This window comes from Notolepis coatsorum (assembly GCF_963971535.1).
Source record: "Notolepis coatsorum genome assembly, chromosome: 2".
NCBI lineage: Eukaryota > Metazoa > Chordata > Actinopteri > Aulopiformes > Paralepididae > Notolepis > Notolepis coatsorum.
Genome location: NC_140166.1, coordinates 218,709,615 through 218,728,037, shown reverse-complemented (window position 1 = coordinate 218,728,037; position 18,423 = coordinate 218,709,615). Strand labels below are relative to the sequence as shown.

The 18,423-nt window shown below is 42.5% G+C and overlaps 1 protein-coding gene across 1 annotated transcript; it reads right to left on the bottom strand.

The window, feature by feature from the left end:
* Positions 1-15,854: 15,854 nt before the first annotated feature.
* LOC311223765 (somatostatin receptor type 1-like) lies at positions 15,855-17,561 on the bottom strand (the record flags this gene model as incomplete). Its single annotated transcript, XM_084308534.1, has 1 exon — positions 15,855-17,561. The coding sequence occupies one exon, from the start codon at positions 17,559-17,561 to the stop codon at positions 16,401-16,403; it is 1,161 nt and encodes a 386-aa protein (XP_084164660.1). The 3' UTR covers positions 15,855-16,400.
* Positions 17,562-18,423: the final 862 nt, after the last annotated feature.

Sequence of the window (18,423 nt, the reverse complement as noted above, 5' to 3'; positions counted from 1 at the left end):
ATCACTTTTCTCTGGAACCCTGATATAAATGACAATTATTAGTTAAATGTAGTGAAAACATTCCGTACTTCAAATAACCGCAAATATTGTGCAAAACAACTCAAACCGTTTGTGACTGAGGGCGTTTTAATGTATTCTCCCATACTTCACAAAGGAATAAACTCAAATTACATGCTAAGATTTTATCACTGTTAGTTGTTGAAACAACGGTCACCAGTGTCTAGGCATTTTTACCCAACTGTAAGAATGTTTACACAAGCAATAACTTATAATATGGTAAATTCTATTTATAATCTTAGTCTTTTCAGGCAGAGGAAATTTGTCTCTCCTGGGAGTGGGCCTTGTCTGGGGTACATCTGAAACAAGTACAGAATATTTCTGTGACAAGCTACAGAAGCTTCAATACACGGGTGCGTTTATGGGGGACGCTGATGTAAACAAGACAAAAGTCTTTCTCTGGTCTGCATGCCCTTAACAATTGTATGTATTGAGCTGTACTGTACCCATTCTGCAATATGTTAATAAAGTTTTAAATCAATCAATCAATAAATAGCATTTTTATGAAACTATTGTATATTTGTATGTCTCTAAATGTTTTGATGAATTGAAAATAGAAGACCCTTATGTAAAAAAGCCGAAGGTCTTTTTCTAGTCTTCATCCTCCAGTCCACTGTTGTTGTATTGAGCTGTACTGTATTGTACCCATTCTGCAATCGTTAATAACGTTTTCATTCATTCAATCATTCAGCCGGCAACAGAATAATTTTGATTGACAGTCGAGTCTGCCAATTACGTCACATCGCTTGCACCCGCCCTGCTGTTCTTAGCACCAATCGGCAAGCGCTATGCGTTTTTTACTTTCCTGAAAGTCCTCCATTGATTTTGATGAGAGCTCAGCTCAACGACAATTTTCATAGCACCACGACATTGTGTCGCACTGTACAGCCTTGGTTGTAGGCTAAAGTTTTACAATTTTTTTTATCCAATTTGTATTGATTAATTTAGGAGTGAAATGCGAATGAAGGTTGAAATCACTACTCACAACGTTGCTCCCAGATATTATTTTTCACTCGCAACGGCCAAATTAATAGGCAATTTGCGATCATCTCGTCGCAGTGTACAGCCCTGCAAACATTAGAGCTGCTACGTCAGCCATCAAATGTTACAGCTAACACTAGTTGCGTTAATCAACGCAACTAATACCAACAGCAGTGGAAACAAGAGATGGTGGGATGATGTCACAATTTACCAGCTCTGGTGTAGAACCAGTTCTCATCATTAGGGGCCAGCTCCTTGTGTTTAGCCAGCGTGACCAGATCCACCCAGTCTGGCACCTTCAGCTTTCCTGACCTGGTGACAGAAGAAATGTATCATAACTGTGGAATATGCTTTTTTATATTCTTTTAATAGTGTGACTGTCACACCCTTGGAGGAAATTAATTAAGTCAACTCACTTTTTCAGGAAGGCCGCCAGGGCACGAACAAACTCCTGTTGGTTCACTTCTTTCACTGACGCCCGGCATCTGGACACATGCAACAGAGCGTTACATTTTAAATAGGGATTAACATAAGTATTTGACCTCTAGAGTCTAGACTAACGTACAAGTGTCTTCTCAATACAAGTATATTCGATTTAGTTACACAGGATATTGGCAGCAGGTCACAGCATAATTTAAGCTGCAGTTGCCATATCTGACATTGAAAATGGGGGACCCTGATGTAAACAAGACGCAAGTCTTTCTCTGGTCTGCATCCCCTTAACAATTGTGCCCCGAGTGAGAGGTTCGAAGGGTCAAAGTGGGTATCAAACAGGAGGGAAGACTGTCAAGTTTTAAACTGTGGATATACCAAACAGAGAAGGTAAAGACGACTTTGAACTGTTGAACAGTAATCCAAAGCTATTTTATTGCACTGTAAAATATAGATATATTTTAATCTATTCTATTCTACAATTTTATTGCACTGCACTATTGCACTATTTTACTCTGTCTATTTTATCTTACTCTTTTTATTGTTGTCTATTTAAAACTGAATCAAACCATAAACAAGGTGGCCTGTTGGGATGTTAGATCCTAATGTGATAAACTGTGATTTATGCCGTATGTCTTTTTTCTGTTGTGAAGCACTTTGAGCTAGTTTCTGTATGAAAGGTGCTATACAAATAAAGTATATTATTATTATTATTGAGCTGTACTGTACCCATTCTGCAATCTGTTAATAAAGTTTTCAATCAATCAATGACATGGTGTGAGCGACACATATTCCCGATTCATAAAAGGGACTAACGTTGTTAGCTAAACATGGGCTAAATAAGATAACTGTGAGGGTACACTTGCAAGATCTCCTATTCCGTAGCCACTTGGTCGTTATTCCCATAGATATCTATAGAACTATATATATCTATGGTTATTCCTACCGGCGAGATATGCGACAGTATGTTACACAGCTAGTGTCAGACTGGGGCTTACGTTAGCATATGCTAACATGATAGCCTAGCTTTGAGACTAGCGCGGTTAATACCATGAACATAAACAATCTGAGGCTAAATAATACAGCCTATGATGGCCACAACAATGCGCAGATTTTAATAAAATCGTGACAGTATTCCTAATTGTACACTATTCTACATAAGAGCAGCTAGCTAGCAGGCCTCAACGCGGTAGCATAGGGGCAGCCATCACTGAAATGATCGTAGTGTGTGTGCAACATGTAAGATCTAACAATTTTTTATAGAAATACAAGCGCGTACACTCGTATGAACCAACTACACATGCCATTAGATATATAGTAGTCAACCCGGTTACGTTTCGAGAGGGAATAGTTAATGGACTTGGCCACATTTTATTAAAATAATAGAGACACTGAGACAGACATTACCTTGCTTGTGGTGTGGACAGCGCGAACTTCGGCGAAGGGTGGAACAACGGGGTTTCCAACCCGTGTTGAAACGGGCAACTCTCGTGCGATTACGCGAGACTTCGGCGTTGGTTGCCCCCTCCCTCTCAGCACCACTCATTGATTGATTGATTGATTGATTGATTGATTGATTGATTGATTGATTGATTGATTGATTGAAAAGTTTATTAACAGATTGCAGAATGGGTACACAGTACAACTCAATACACACAATTGTTAAGGGGATGCAGACCAGAGAAAGACTTTCATCTTGTTTACATCAGGGTCCCACATTTTCAATTCATCATAATTCATAACATAATATGATATGACATACATTTTTTTTATTTTACCTTTATTTTACCAGGTAGTCACTTGAGATCAAAGATCTCTTTTTCGAGCAAGACCTGGCCAAAATGGCAGCAAAACAAAAACAAACATACAAATACACAAAACACAGACAGAGACATAAAAGGCAAAGTGAATGGGATTGGGGGAGATTGGATTTATGACATACCAGATTTACAAATACAGTACTGTTTGTGATACAAAAAGAGTTAAAAAAAAGAAAAAAAAGAAGAGAGTATATACATTTGACGAAGAGACTGTACATTGTATAGGAGGTGGGGTGGGGGGGTTGGGTAGGTGGGGTGGGGGAGGCGGACTGTACATTGGAGGTGGTTGGGTGGGGCGGGGGTGGGTAGGCGCGGGGGGGGGGGGGGTAACTGTACATTGGATTATCGACGAAACCTTACTAGGTCCAAGAAGAGGGTCTTGTGTATTACTGGGTTAGGACATTTACTGTACATTGGAGGGGGTTGGGTTAGGATATTTACAGGGGCCAGTTTCGAATTGCAGTCTCCCGTAGGTGCTCCTTGAGAGTGGTTTTAAAAGTGGGTAGTGATTCACATTCCTTTACAGCTGTGGGTAGGGCGTTCCACATATTATGCACATATTCTTGAGGATACTACATATATGCAGTGAAAGGGTTAACATACTGTGTATTGTCGCAGTGAAAGGGTTAACCGTTTGGTAGTGTGGCAGTGAAAGGGTTAGCAATTGTGTGTATTGAGCTGTACTGTACTGTCCCCATTATGCAATCTGTTAATAAAAAATTTCAATCAAGGCTAGGCTAAATTCGGTCTAGAATGGGGTGAAAAGTGAAAGTTTGGTAGACGTCTATTCTAGACGTGTTTTGAACGTCTAAGCTTAGACGTGTTTTGAACGTCTAAGCTTAGACGTTGTTTCAACGTCGTGACATAGACGTCTAAAATCAGTCTAGAATGGGGTGAAAAGTGAAAGTTTGGTAGACGTCTATTCTAGACGTGTTTTGAGCGTCTAAGCTTAGACGTGTTTTGAACGTCTAAGCTTAGACGTTGTTTCAACGTCATGACATAGACGTCTAAAATCAGTCTAGAATGGGGTGAAAAGTGAAAGTTTGGTAGACGTCTATTCTAGACGTGTTTTCAACGTCTAAGCTTAGACGTTGTTTCAACGTCATGACATAGACGTCTAAAATCAGTCTAAAGTGGGGTGAAAAGTGAAAGTTTGGTAGACGTCTATTCTAGACGTGTTTTGAACGTCTAAGCTTAGACGTGTTTTGAACGTCTAAGCTTAGACGTTGTTTCAACGTCATGACATAGACGTCTAAAATCAGTCTAAAGTGGGGTGAAAAGTGAAAGTTTGGTAGACGTCTAAGCTTAGACGTTTAAACAATGTCTAAAATGGGGTGAAAAGTGAAAGTTAGGTAGACGTCTAAGCTTAGACAAGATTCTCCTGGGCTAAATGAGAGCTATGGATACACACACACACACACACACACACACACACACACACACACACACACACACACACACACACACACACACACACACACACACACACACACACACACACACACACACACACACACACACAAGAACGGTCAGACATGTTATTTAATCATGCAGGATTTTCAAAACCTCTCTCAAGGGACACCTACGGGAGACTGCAATTCAACACTGGCCCCTTTAAATATCCTAACCCAACCCCCTCCAATGTACAGTCATTTACCTAGTATGGTTTTGTCAATAGTCCAATGTACAATTTTGTTTGTTTGTACAGTGTCCCCCCCCCCCCCCTCAATGTACAGTTTTGCCAATGTACAGTCATTTACCTAGTATGGTTTTGTCAATAGTCCAATGTACAATTTTGTTTGTTTGTACAGTGTCTCCCCCCCCCCCCCCCCTCAATGTACAGTTGTGCTTGTTTATACAGTGTGCCCCCCCCCCAACCACCTCCAATGTAGATTACCCAGTATGGTTGTCAATATCCCAGTGTACCCAACCCCCCCCCACCCAACCTCCTCCAATGTACAGTTTCTACGTCAAATGTATATACTCCCTTTTCCTGACTCCTTCTGTATCACAAACAGTACTGTATTTGCAAATCTGGTATGTCATAAATGTATAGATGTAGCAGTACTGACTATCTGTATGTCATGTATGTCATATATGTCCTGATGAATTGAAAATGGGGGACCCTGATGTAAACAAGACGAAAGTCTTTCTCTGGTCTGCATCCCCTTAACAATTGTGTGTATTGAGCTGTAATGTATTGTACCCATTCTGCAATCTGTTAATAAAGTTTTCAATCAATCAATTCAATCAGTCAGGTTTCCCAGCAGTGCACTATCAGCGCCACCTGCTGATCAAATGGCAAGCCATCTGCACAGCAGACTCACGGGCTTTCCCCATTACAATCACCTCGCTAAATTCACGCCCCTCAGGACATCTGGGTCACTGAGATTCGGAGATTCTGTGCATATTGATAATATTTTCAGATATGAATGCATTGAAATAATATACTTAGTGCATAGTTTAAAATACGTCTTAGCTTAGACAAGATTATCCTGGGCTGAATGCGAGCGATGGATAGACGTCACATAAAATCTTCGAAAATATCGTGCTCATATATTTGTAGGTGCGTTTGCAGGATGCCTCTGTCCATATTGATAATATTTTCAGATGTGAATGCATTGAAATAATATACTTAGTACATAGTTTAAAATACGTCTCCAAAAAAACACGATTTGGCCCGGTTATACGAGAGCTATGAAAAACGCTTGGTTGAAAAGACGGCTTTTGCTCACTGGGTACCTTCTTGTGTATTTCAGTAGTAATTAAGATGATATTCTGTGGCCCTACCTTCTTGTGTATTTCAGTAGTAATTAAGATGATAGGCGGGTATTCTGTGGCCCTACCTTCTTGTGTAGTTCAGTAGTAATTAAGATGATAGGCGGGCATTCTGTGGCCCTACCTTCTTGTGTAGTTCAGTAGTAATTAAGATGATAGGCGGGCATTCTGTGGCCCTACCTTTGTATGCGCTATACACTGACCAGTGACCAGAGAAAGAGGTGGGTTCACTCTTGGTTACCATTGGTTCTCAACGTGGGGTCCAACGTGGAGTAAACAATTAAGAAATGTATGGTTTCTCCTCCATTCCAGAAAAGCGAGGCGTAATGAGACCCACTGATTGGGACTGAGAGTTGTCGGCGGACTGTGTCCCTCTGTGTCTCTCTGCGTCGCCCCACTCTTCAAAGTGCTGAGGAACTTGGATTATGGAGAGTGAAATCAGGAAGAGGGGGTAGCTGTACAGGAAGTGGCTGGTTTGGGACAGGATGCAGTCATTCTCTGTTTATAAACACTTGTCTTCCTGTCCCCGCTTTGTCCAGCATGCGGGGGGAGGGGTAAGGGGGGGGGGGGGCACTGCCCTGCTGTTGAATCCACTGGTTCTAAAAGTGGGGTCCTTGAGGGGGTTCTAGGCTCCAGGGGGTCCCCAGACCATTTCATCGACTAGGGGTCCAGTCCAGTGAGAGATTTAATTAAAACATAAAAACATAGAAGCGGTAGAAAAAATGGATAAAAAAAACAGGCCCTAGTGGAAGGAAGGCAGAGTAAAATAAGTGGGTTTTAAGGCTGGCCTTGAAGGCAGCAAGGGAGACTGAGGCCTTGATGGACCTGGCAGCTGATCCCACAGGCGCGGCCCCAGTGTGGAAAAAGCACGGTGCCCCTGCATGGTTGACAGCCTGGTGCGTGGGATAATCCTGGGACTAATAATCCAGCTCTATACTGTTCAATACAACTAATGGTCTAGACTGTTTAATAAAAGTAATGGTCTATATATTCTGTTTAACAGAATATACCTGGACCATTACTTTTATTAAACAGTATAGACCTGGATTATTAGTTTTATTAAACAGTATAGACCTGGATTATTCATTTAATTAAATAAAACTAATGGTCCAGGTCTATACTGTTTAATAAAACTAATGGTCCAGGTCTATACTGTTTAATAAAACTAATGGTCCAGGTCTATACTGTTTAATAAAACTAATGGACTTTGCGAAGTTGCCTTTCGAGTTTAAAGGGGACATGCATTGCTATTCCTTGCACTATTTGGGCAACTTTACACAATTCCTGTGAGTCTATGGAAGACATCTGTACGTTTTTTTTTTTTTTTTAATCATTGTTTTATATTTCTAATGAAGTACTCAAAAGCCTCATTTTTGAGCCTCAGGATTTCAGGCTGTTATTGGATGGGCTCCGCCCATAAGCGCTTTCAGTGACAGTCACCCACACAGCATGATACATACGAGAGAAAGAGATAGAGGGAGAGAGGGAGAGAGAGAGAGGGAGAGAGAGAGAGGAGAGATGCGTCCCCGACACACACACAGTCAAGTTTGTGTGTAAATGCTCCGACGAGGGAGAGAGATGGCGCACACACATTTTTACACACACTTCTGCATGGTCTCGCCGGTCCCTCTCTCTCTCTCCCTCTCTATCTCTCTCTCTCGCTCGCTCGTTCACTGCCTCTCTGTCAAAACCCGTTTGAGGAAGTGTCTGGTTACACTATGCGCTACAACCATAGAGGGGGCGTTACTGCAGATCAGCTACTTGCTACGTTGCATTGCGAGTCAAATCAGAACAGCTTAGTTGAATGAGGGAAGATCTTGTGAACTTGAGACTAGACTGATGAGTCAATATGATAATTAACGTCACAGACCACATTGATATAATCCCAAATTGCTAGGAAACAATGCTAAACACTGGAAAAGGCCATTTATAATGCATGGGACCTTTAAATAAAGGTTTGAAATGTAATTAAATTAAATGAAAGAAAGCCAGCTCTGTAGTGGTAGCTGATCCGGACAGTCTGGAGGTGGTTCCAGAAGGGAGGACAAGGAAGAGGCTGTACACTATCCTTCCTCCCTTCTTCCTCCCTTCTTCCTCCCTCCTTCCTCCCTCCTTCCTCCCTCCCCTGACTCACATGAGAAGCGTATTCAGTCATATACTCATCCTCCATGAGGAGCTGACTGTAATTCAGTCATATACTCATCCTCCATGAGGAGCTGACTGTAATTCAGTCATATACTCATCCTCCATGAGGAGCTGACTGTAATTCAGTCATAGACTCATCCTCCGTGAGGAGCTGAATGAAATGAGAAGCGTGTTAGATAGATGCCTTTCATGGAATGCCCATTTGTCCTCCATGTTGGAAGAAACAATGGTTACTATGTGTTGAAATATATCAACAGAAATTGTATAATTTGGTGTCTTATTACTGGAACAAATACATCTTATATCCAGTGTTTTACCCGCTTTACTGCTGCACAGAAAGTAGGCATGTTCCTTTAAATCGTCCATTACCAATGGCAATGGGTACAACAAGCAGCCATGTTGGAAGAAAGAGAGCTACACAAACATTCCATGGAGGGCCTCCATTACATTTTCAACCACACACAATAATCTGGAATAATGTAAGCAATTTACTATTTGACTATTCAAGGTTGCCATTGGCGGCCTGATGCAAAAAAAGACCACGTAGACTCAACCACTAAAATAATTCCACGAAACATTTCAAATGATAGAAAATCTTTGGTTGGAACAGACAAAAGTCACAGCACTTTGCGACCGTCTAGCGCAGGGGTGGCCAACCCGTGGCTCACAAGCCGCCTGTGGCTCTTTGCCCGTCAATTTGTGGCTCTTCCATCCAAAAAAAAAGAAAATTATAATATATATATATATATTTTATTATTATATTTCTTTTTTTATGTCACTCAAACCTACATTTCATTGTGGTAAACCTCATATTTTTATATTCAGAGGTAATTATATAGTTTACACTGTTTATTTTTCTCATATTTGTCATATAAGCCCTTGGGTCGTCTGACCCGTTCCTGGCGGGAATTAGTGGCATTTTCTCCATGGCTGTGCTAGTGTTAAGTGTATTAGCCCATAATCTCCTACTGTACATCAGCTTCTTAGTTGCTCCATGAACAGACATAACATGGTAGTGTGTCTGGTTGTCTCAACAGCTTCTACAGACTCACACACACGATGACAACATATAGTCCGTTATAAAAACCTTTCAGGTGTACTTGTCCATCTCTCTCTCCCTCTCTCTCACTCTCTCTCTCTCTCTCTCTCTCTCTCTCTCTCTCTCTCTCTCTCTCTCTCTCTCTCTCTCTCTCTCTCTCTCTCTCTCTCTCTCACTCTCTCTCTCTCTCTCTCTCTCTCAGAATTCTACCTTGGAATTCCACCACGACCATCTCGACTTGATGACAAGAAAGTTCTGAATGGACCCAAGTTCCTTCCTTGTTGCTGTGCGATATCAACAGCTAGCAACGTTATTCCACTGAAGAGGTCTATAGCCTTCAATGGCCAGTGGCCACTGTGAATGTTCAGCTGTTCAAATGTTCAGCTCTTTAAACATTTTAAATCTCATTATGAGAGATTGCACGACTGAAAGGGTTAAAGACCCAATCCGTGATTCAGATGTAAACCAATGGGTAGCCCCACTCCCACGAATGAAAAATATCAATGGAGACGTGTTTTTATTCTGTAGTTTCTAACTAACACGAGATTAGTTAGCAACTAACACAAGGCAATTAACACAAGCTAACTAACACAATGCGTGTAATGACTTTTGATTGTATTCGCTGTATTTTGTGGCAAAGAATCACGTAATTTTGGGCCTCATCTGGCCCTCTATTTCAGAAACTTCAGATTCTAAATATCTATAATATAAATATTTTTCAAATATGTGTTTTTAGATTCAATTCAATTCAATCTAATGCAGGGAACATTCCTGTACAATTTAAGACCTACTTTTAAAACAATTATTTGTCCCTGTTACGTTCCACCTGCCCGGACTGCGTGTAGCTTATTCCCAGCGGAAGATTGCGTCGCGTGCTTCCGCGTTTTCCCTGATTGGCTGCGACGCCCATGTGACCGCGGCAGCGCGAGAGAGCGGCAGTGCGGAAATAGGCTGTCTATTGCCATTCTCTAAGACAAACTCTAACCTTAACCAGCTCCTTAACAGCGCCTAAACTTAACCCTTCTAACCTTAACCAACTCCGAAACAATGCCTAACCTTAACCTTAACCATAACCAACTCCGAAAGAATATTGCCATTCTCTAAGACAAACTCTAACCTTAACCAGCTCCTTAACAGCGCCTAAACTTAACCCTTCTAACCTTAACCTGAAAAACTCCGAAACAATGCTTAAAGTTAACATGCCTAAACTTAACCGGCGAAAGAATGCACGTTAAAAAAAATAAACATGTCACCAACAGACCGCAGGATCCACAGCACGGCGGCATACCAGTTGAGCTAAGCGTCGAATGAAAAACATCTGGGATTACGGCTACATAATGCCGCAAGCTCTGCCGCTCCGCCCTGCGGCTGCCGCGGGGCGTGTCGCAGCCAATCAGGGAAAACGCGGAAGCACTCGGCAGCACTCTTCCGCTGGGAATAAAGAATAGGCGCCCGGACTGCTCTCCCCTGCTCTACCTCTCCCCCCCCCCACCCCTGTATGTGTGTTTCTCATCTCTCTGTCCCTTAGTGTTCTCTCCCTTCTCTCTCTCTCTCTCTCTCTCTCTCTCTCTCTCTCTCTCTCTCTTCAGATTCCTTTATTGTCACTTATTTCAGTACTTTACAGCAAGAAGAGTGAAAATATATTTATTGTGGTCCCTCGGCTATAGCAGCTTCCAATAATAAAAATACAATCATTTTAGCCTAGAATAAAATAAGATGACTAAAATAAAGATGACTATATACAGTTCTAAAACGTGTGCATTGCAGATCAGGATGTAGATATGATACTATATGAAATTTGAATAACAAAATGGCTATGTACAGTTCCAAAAAAGTATGTTGTGTGATGTGCAATGAGCAATGTGCACATTTTAGCAGTGTGTAAAATTCAATGTGCAATACAGTTTTTTTTTATCGTCAGCAACAGTGTTTCTCAAGTGTCTTTTCGTCTCAACCTGTTTTCTTAGACAATCAAATTGTCAGATGCAGTCAGGTTCATTCTTATTTTCAGCTGATGATGGACAGATTATGTTACCACGTCCAAAATCAAATGCTTTAAAGAGGACTGTTGTTTATCGTGCCATCAATCATTGGAATAACTGCCCAGTGCCCACTAAACATAAGTAAATTGAATAGTAAAGTGTCTTTAAAATACCACCTGATAATGCACTACTTAAATATGTGAGCAAAATATTCTGATGTTGAGTGATGTCTACAATGTTTTACTGTTTTTAGATTATCATTGTTAATTCAATTGTGATTGTCATGTATCTCATGTTGTTATGTTTTGTGTTTTCTGTTGTCTTTCTGTGTGGACCCCAGGAAGACTAGCTCGCCACTTAGGTGAGAGCTAATGGGGATCCTTTTAAACAATAAACAATAATAGTCTGCGGGGGGGATTAGGGGGGGCGTCAATGGGCTCTGTTGACGAGTCTGATGGCTTGGAGGGAAAAACTGTTCTTCAGCTGGTTGGTTCTGGCTGTGTGGCTGCGGTAGTGCTTTCCAGACCGCATCAGCTGGAACAGTCCATGGTTGGGTTAATGTCCCCCTGTTAGTCTAGTGTTTCTCTTGTCTTGTATTAGGTTACCTGTTGGAAAACAAGGAATTCAAATACACAGGAACAAATTACAAACGAGAAACACCTGGGATGATTACAACTGGAGACACCTGGGAGGGGAGATAGACTGACAAAGAACTACAAGAAACAAAACAAGGAACTACAACGATGGACGGCAAGACAAACACCAGACACTGGGACAAAACAAGCAGACTACAGACACTAAACGGAGAACCTAATACCAGACAGTAAACCTAATACAAGACAAGAGAAACACTAGACTAACAGGGGAACATGAAGAGCAAGAGAGAGAGAGAGAGAGAGAGAGAGAGAGAGAGAGAGAGAGCATGAAAGAGAAAATTGTCTAGTAGATAGACAGAGTGTCCCATGTATCATTTATATGCTAATTAAGGACGCGATTATCAAAAAATCGCAAAAATATCAGTTTAATATATCTCAGCCAATATTGCAGATAACTGAACAAATTAGGTGTCTAGACCCATGTTTTGAGGGTCAAAGATCACAATAACACTATCCCTAGAGTGATCACATGTTTCTATGTAAGTAGCCTATGCAAATATGTGCCGTCAATACAAAATAATCACATTTTTACCAATTAATTGAGTAGGAAAGCGGATACTATCATGCACCCCCTGGAAATAGAAGGGAAAGAACACTAGGGACAGAGAGATGAGAAACACACATACAGGGGTGTGGAGAGGTAGAGCAGGGGAGAACAGTCCATACTCGTCAATCTGTACATTTCTTATATGCAGAGGTACATTTCCTATGAAATATAGAGGTGTGAAATTATGGAATGATTTTCTCCATCTGGCCAAAGAATCTTCTTCAGAAACGTACAAAAAAGGTTTGAAGGAACATCTGATTATTATATTGTAACAGTGTATTGTAACTTGTGTATTGTAATTAGTGTATTGCATTTGAACTTGGACTCATATTCATATTTACTTATTATTTACTTACACACTTACACACACACACTCATTCTCACACGCGCGCACACACACACTTACTCATACTTACTTCTTACTCTCACACACTCCCACAAGGTCCTAACATTGATCTTGTTTTCCAACTTGCTGTATGTAATATAATTCTGTTTATTATTTTATAGGTGGCGGTTTCTTATCAGCATTCTGGGCTTTTCTGCCTCTTCCTGCACTGTATATCTTTTGTACTTTACATTTGTCGTTATTGTGTTGTTGTTGTTTTTTATCTTGTTTTTATACTGTGCGAAACAATTTACTAAACTAAACTAATTCTGATTTACATTGGGCTAAAAAGGGTTCTAAAAAGCCTATTCTCTATCTACAAATCACACTCTTCAAGAATATGTGCGACTATATATATATGACTATACCCTAAATGTATAGGTTATAATGTTCCAAAACATTCCAGATTAGGGCTTTAAGTAAAGTGCCAGTGAGATTTCTGTGTGATTAATGACAGTGTTTTTGAACCCGTTCTGCCTTGCGTCTTCCTGGAACACTGCTGACACTGCAGACTAGATAGGGTCAGAATTTTCTTTATCTCTTTTTGGAAGCGAGCCTGCTTTCATATTTATGTATTCGTCTTATCTCACTGTCTTTGAGACATGAAGTGGAATTCGTCGAGGAGAGGTCTTTGGATAAACCATAGCTTCCTGCTGAATCCTGCACACGCCCTTGTTCTACTCTCAATGTATACACAAGCTATTCATTATAAAATAAAACGAATTACCTGAAATCCATATCACTGTATAGTGTATCACATTCACCTCGTTAACGATGATTAATATTTAATAGCCAGCACACGTTCTCCATGGTGTTGGTCTTCTGCCTGCATGTTTGTAACGTTTGTTTGTCAACACGTTTGAACATGTGATTGGTTAGTTCAGCTGAACTAAATGGGTACAGGATGAAACAGCCGGTACACTGGAGGAACGCACCGAGCTAACATACCAAATGTGGGCAGTGAGAGATTCATAATGTTGGTATTTGGTCAATTTGTGGTTTATCTATTCTCCCAGCCCTAAAAGAAATAAATGCTAATCAGGGAGGAACCGCAAGGCATATGGGTTTGACAATTCCTCATTTAGTGCAGTCATCAGAAAATCTAATATATTTTCCCTCAAAGCGCTGCAAATCTAATTTTCTGCTTCTGTTCAAATCAAATATGATTTTTCATCCAACGTGACACAGACCTGATCTGTTTGTTTATTCATTACTCAAGGATGGTTCAAGCTGCGGGTGGGGACCACCCAGGAGGTCACAAGAACATCTTTTGGTGGTCATGAAAAGATTATGTTATTGTGTTCAGTGTTTGGCAGAGATTATCTTTTATTGTGACATATTGAAGTATAGTTGACCTATCCCAAAGCACCAGGAGGGTTTTAGGATAAAAAATTATCTCTATAAACACAATAATGGATTTCCCTCTGGAAGCAACAGTTGTGATTGGAGGATCAGGAAAAGAGGGCCGGGCTTGAGACAGGTAAATTATTAATTAGGTTAAATACAGTAAGGCGTACAGTAATGTACAGTAAGGCGTAAAAGTAGAAATATTAAAAATAACTATTTTCAATGTCGTGTTTGACCATGTGACCCTGGTGTGACTGTAGTCCCTCTGAGAAGCACCGCAGTAAAAACTATATGACCCACGTCCTTTACTTAAAGGTCCATTTCACCCAAAACAACTGTGATTTATTTTGCACATAATCTCACACACGTCCAACAACTCTTAACATTAATTTTGTTTGATAGTTATTGAGAGTAAATGAGCTTGGATATGGCCAGCAGGACACTAATTCCTTGTGTCGTGTTAATTACAGCACAATGCAATGATAAGGTAGCAATTCCCTGTAAGACAAGGTATTGCTATTTTCTCATCTACATAATTTCATGGAGCTGTAATCAACACAACACAAGGATGCAGTGACATCAGCGGGGGCCAAGAACGCAGTCTTTGGTGCGCTCACCGCTGCAGGGTATATGCTGCAGTAACAGGGTTGGTGGCTACATGTGCTCCTGATGGCTTCTTCTTAAAATGCTCAGAATGAAAACAGACTTACTTTTCTTAAGAATTGACTGCATGTCTCGCAGAACATGTTTATTAAATGTAACCATGTGCCGGGAGGCGTCGTTAAATATGGTGGAGGGAAAAACCTGTGATACTGCATTTTAAATGTATAGTGAAGTGAAAGTAGTCTATTAAAATGGAAATACTCCAAGTAAAGTACACATATACTGTACTCAAGTAAAGTATGCATATACTGTACTCAAGTAAAGTACACATATACTGTACTCAAGTAAAGTACACATATACTGTACTCAAGTAAAGTACACATATACTGTACTCAAGTAAAGTACACATATACTGTACTCAAGTAAAGTACACATATACTGTACTCAAGTAAAGTACACATATACTGTACTCAAGTAAAGTACACATATACTGTACTCAAGTAAAGTACACATATACTGTACTCAAGTAAAGTACACATATACTGTACTCAAGTAAATTACACATTATGTACTCAAGTAAAGTACACATTATGTACTCAAGTGGGCTACGGTGCTTGAGTAAAAACAGAGAAAATATGACCCCCCCCTCTCCCCCTCCCCCTACCCTAATTCGACTGAAATGAGAGCATCAGATCTTAGTCACAGAGTATAGAAAACATCAGATATTGGGGGAGTAGTGTATCCAGCTCTAGCAGAAGCAGATTTAGAACCAGACTGGGCAGGGGATTTGGAAAGAGGGGGTCCCACTCCCGTGACGTTTGAGTGGGCATGAGATCGCTTGGAAAGCCGCCAACAGGCCGTCGCTTTTCAGGATAATAAATAAATAAATACATCTAGCCCTCCCAACAGTCAATAATGAGATTGAGCGCAAATCCGGATTTATAGAGAGAAAGGCTTTTATCACTGCCCCCGTATTGATCAGGTGAGTCTTGATTATGAAGGTCAGTGTTTACAGCAGTATTTGTCCTGTAGCGTAACAACCTGCATGCTGAGTGAAAAGCACAAATGTCATGTTTGGTAGGCGTGGTGCCCCTAGCACCTTAAAACAAACTGCAAAGATTGATATCCTTGGCATGGCTTCAGAGGTTGTTGGTCCATCTTGACTGTATAGCATACAGAAAGGAAATGACAATACTATTATTATCATATAGTATTATTTTCAACTCATATTGGTCAGCCATCAGGTGACCCAGATTTGGCTCACTATAGGCTGAGTGTAAAACCAGTAGCGTGGGCGTTGAACCGGCTGCCCCAGTCAATTCAGAATATCGACTCCGACATATGGACACTATATTATAAACAGACCACGATATGAAGCCCATTATCATCCTGTATTACCTCAAGCAATAACAGTGCGCAATTACACAACAATTGGCCTTCAGTCAGACCGCTTTTTATTTACATGACATTCGAAGAAACTGCGTCAAGTAAACAAAAGAAGAAACAAACACATAGCAGAACTAACTGTCACATTGTCCAAAAAAAGAAAAAAACACTGACTGGTCACATTCACTTTGTTCGCGTCGTTATTAAATAGGCAGTTTGACTTTATGGTCGCGCGGTCGATGCTACAAAGTAGTGGTCCTCGTGGACGTGCAGGTACCGTTCCTGTACGTGCTGTGCTCCGACCGATCCATGTTGTCCGGCTGAAACTCGTCGACACTGTATCCCCGACTCTTCAGCGCCGTGGCATAGTAGTCTATGGGCTCCTCCGTGGCGTTCTCCATCCACCGTAAGCACAAAATCCTCTGGAAAGAGCGCTTGAAGTTGTCCGAGAGGAACCCGTAGAGGATGGGGTTGGCGCAGCTGTTGGCGTATCCCAAGATCACCGCGAGTTGGCTGAGGGTGGCGTTGTGCTGCTCCACGAACACGTTCACCAGCTGCACGACGTGGAAGGGCATCCAGCAGATGACGAACACCGTCACCACCATCATCACCATCAGGGTGATCTTCCTCTCGGACTTCTTGCGCTGCTGCCAGCCCGCCTTCAGCGCCACGACCCGCAGCTTGGCGATGATGAGGATGTAGCACATGCAGATGGCGACCACCGGGAACAGGAACCCCATGAGGAACGCGTACACCACGAACACGGCCATCCACCGGCGCTCGGGCGCCGGCATCTGCATGTTGCACGCCACGGAGCCGTCGGAGTTCGGCGCCGTGGTGGAGAAGATGATGATGGGCAGGATGACCAGGATGGAAAACATCCACACGCCGAAGTTGACCATCTTAGCCACGGTGGGTCTCCGGTAGCGGGACGCCTTGATGGGGTGCACCACCGCGACGTAGCGGTCGATGCTCAACACCGTGAGACAGTAGATGCTGGTGAACATGTTGATGGCGTCGACGCTCAACACCAAGCGGCACAGCAGGGCTCCGAACGGCCAGTGGTGGAGCAGCGACGACGTGACCAGGAACGGGACGCTCAGCATCAGCAACTCGTCCGCCACGGCCAAGTTGAGGATGTAGATGTTCGTGGCCGTCTTCATCTTGGCGTAGCGGAAGATGACATAGATGACCATGGAGTTGCCACACAGCCCCACCAGGCACACCACGGAGTAGATGAAGGAGATGAGGATGGCGCTGCCGCGGGACTGATCGCCGTTGTTGGCGTGCAGCGTGTCGTTGCCGCCGCCGCCGCCGCCGCCGGACGAGTTGACGATGAAGAGGAAGAGTCCGTCCTCCTCCAGGAGGTGGTTCACATTCCTGGAAGAGCTGTTGAGCAGCATCGCCGCGGACACTCACGTAACTCCTCTCCACACCACGCGTGAGAAATAACCGGTTGAAGTTGATGTTTTCCCTCCTCGAGTTAGATAATCCACTTTAAAATGAGCGAGCGCCCGTCCATCTTCTCTCCTCGCCCCCACGGCGGAGCGCACGTGATTTCAGCACCACGGACAGCGACAGAGTGAAACAGTTGTTTCAGCACCGAGGAGGACAGCGACAGAGTGAAACAGTTGTTTCAGCACCACTGACAACGACAGAGTGAAACAGTTGTTTCAGCACCGTGGAGGACAGCGACAGAGTGAAACAGTTGTTTCAGCACCGTGGAGGACAGCGACAGAGTGAAACAGTTGTTTCAGCACCACGGACAGCGACAGAGTGAACCCGTTGTTTTAGCACCTCGGACAGCGACAGAGTGAAACAGTTGTTTCAGCACCTGGACAGCGACAGAGTGAACCCGTTCTTTCAGCACCTCGGACAGCGACAGAGTGAAACAGTTGTTTCAGCACCTCGGACAGCGACAGAGTGAGCCCGTTGTTTCAGCACCACAGACAGCGACAGAGTGAAACAGTTGTTTCAGCTCCGAGGAGGACAGCGACAGAGTGAAACAGTTGTTTCAGCACCACGGACAGCGACAGAGTGAGCCCGTTGTTTCAGCACCAAGGACAGCGACAGAGTGAAACGCTCCCAGTGAGACCTGCGCGTCACAGACTGTTTCCAAATGACGCCGCAGTGGGTTGTATGTGGTTATGGTCATAGTCATCATCATCTCCAGCAGAAGTCACACCGTTTCCGAACGTCACTGTGCGCAAATTCAATTTGCATTTGTATTGTCTACGGGGAGGTAAACAGGATTAAGAGAGGATC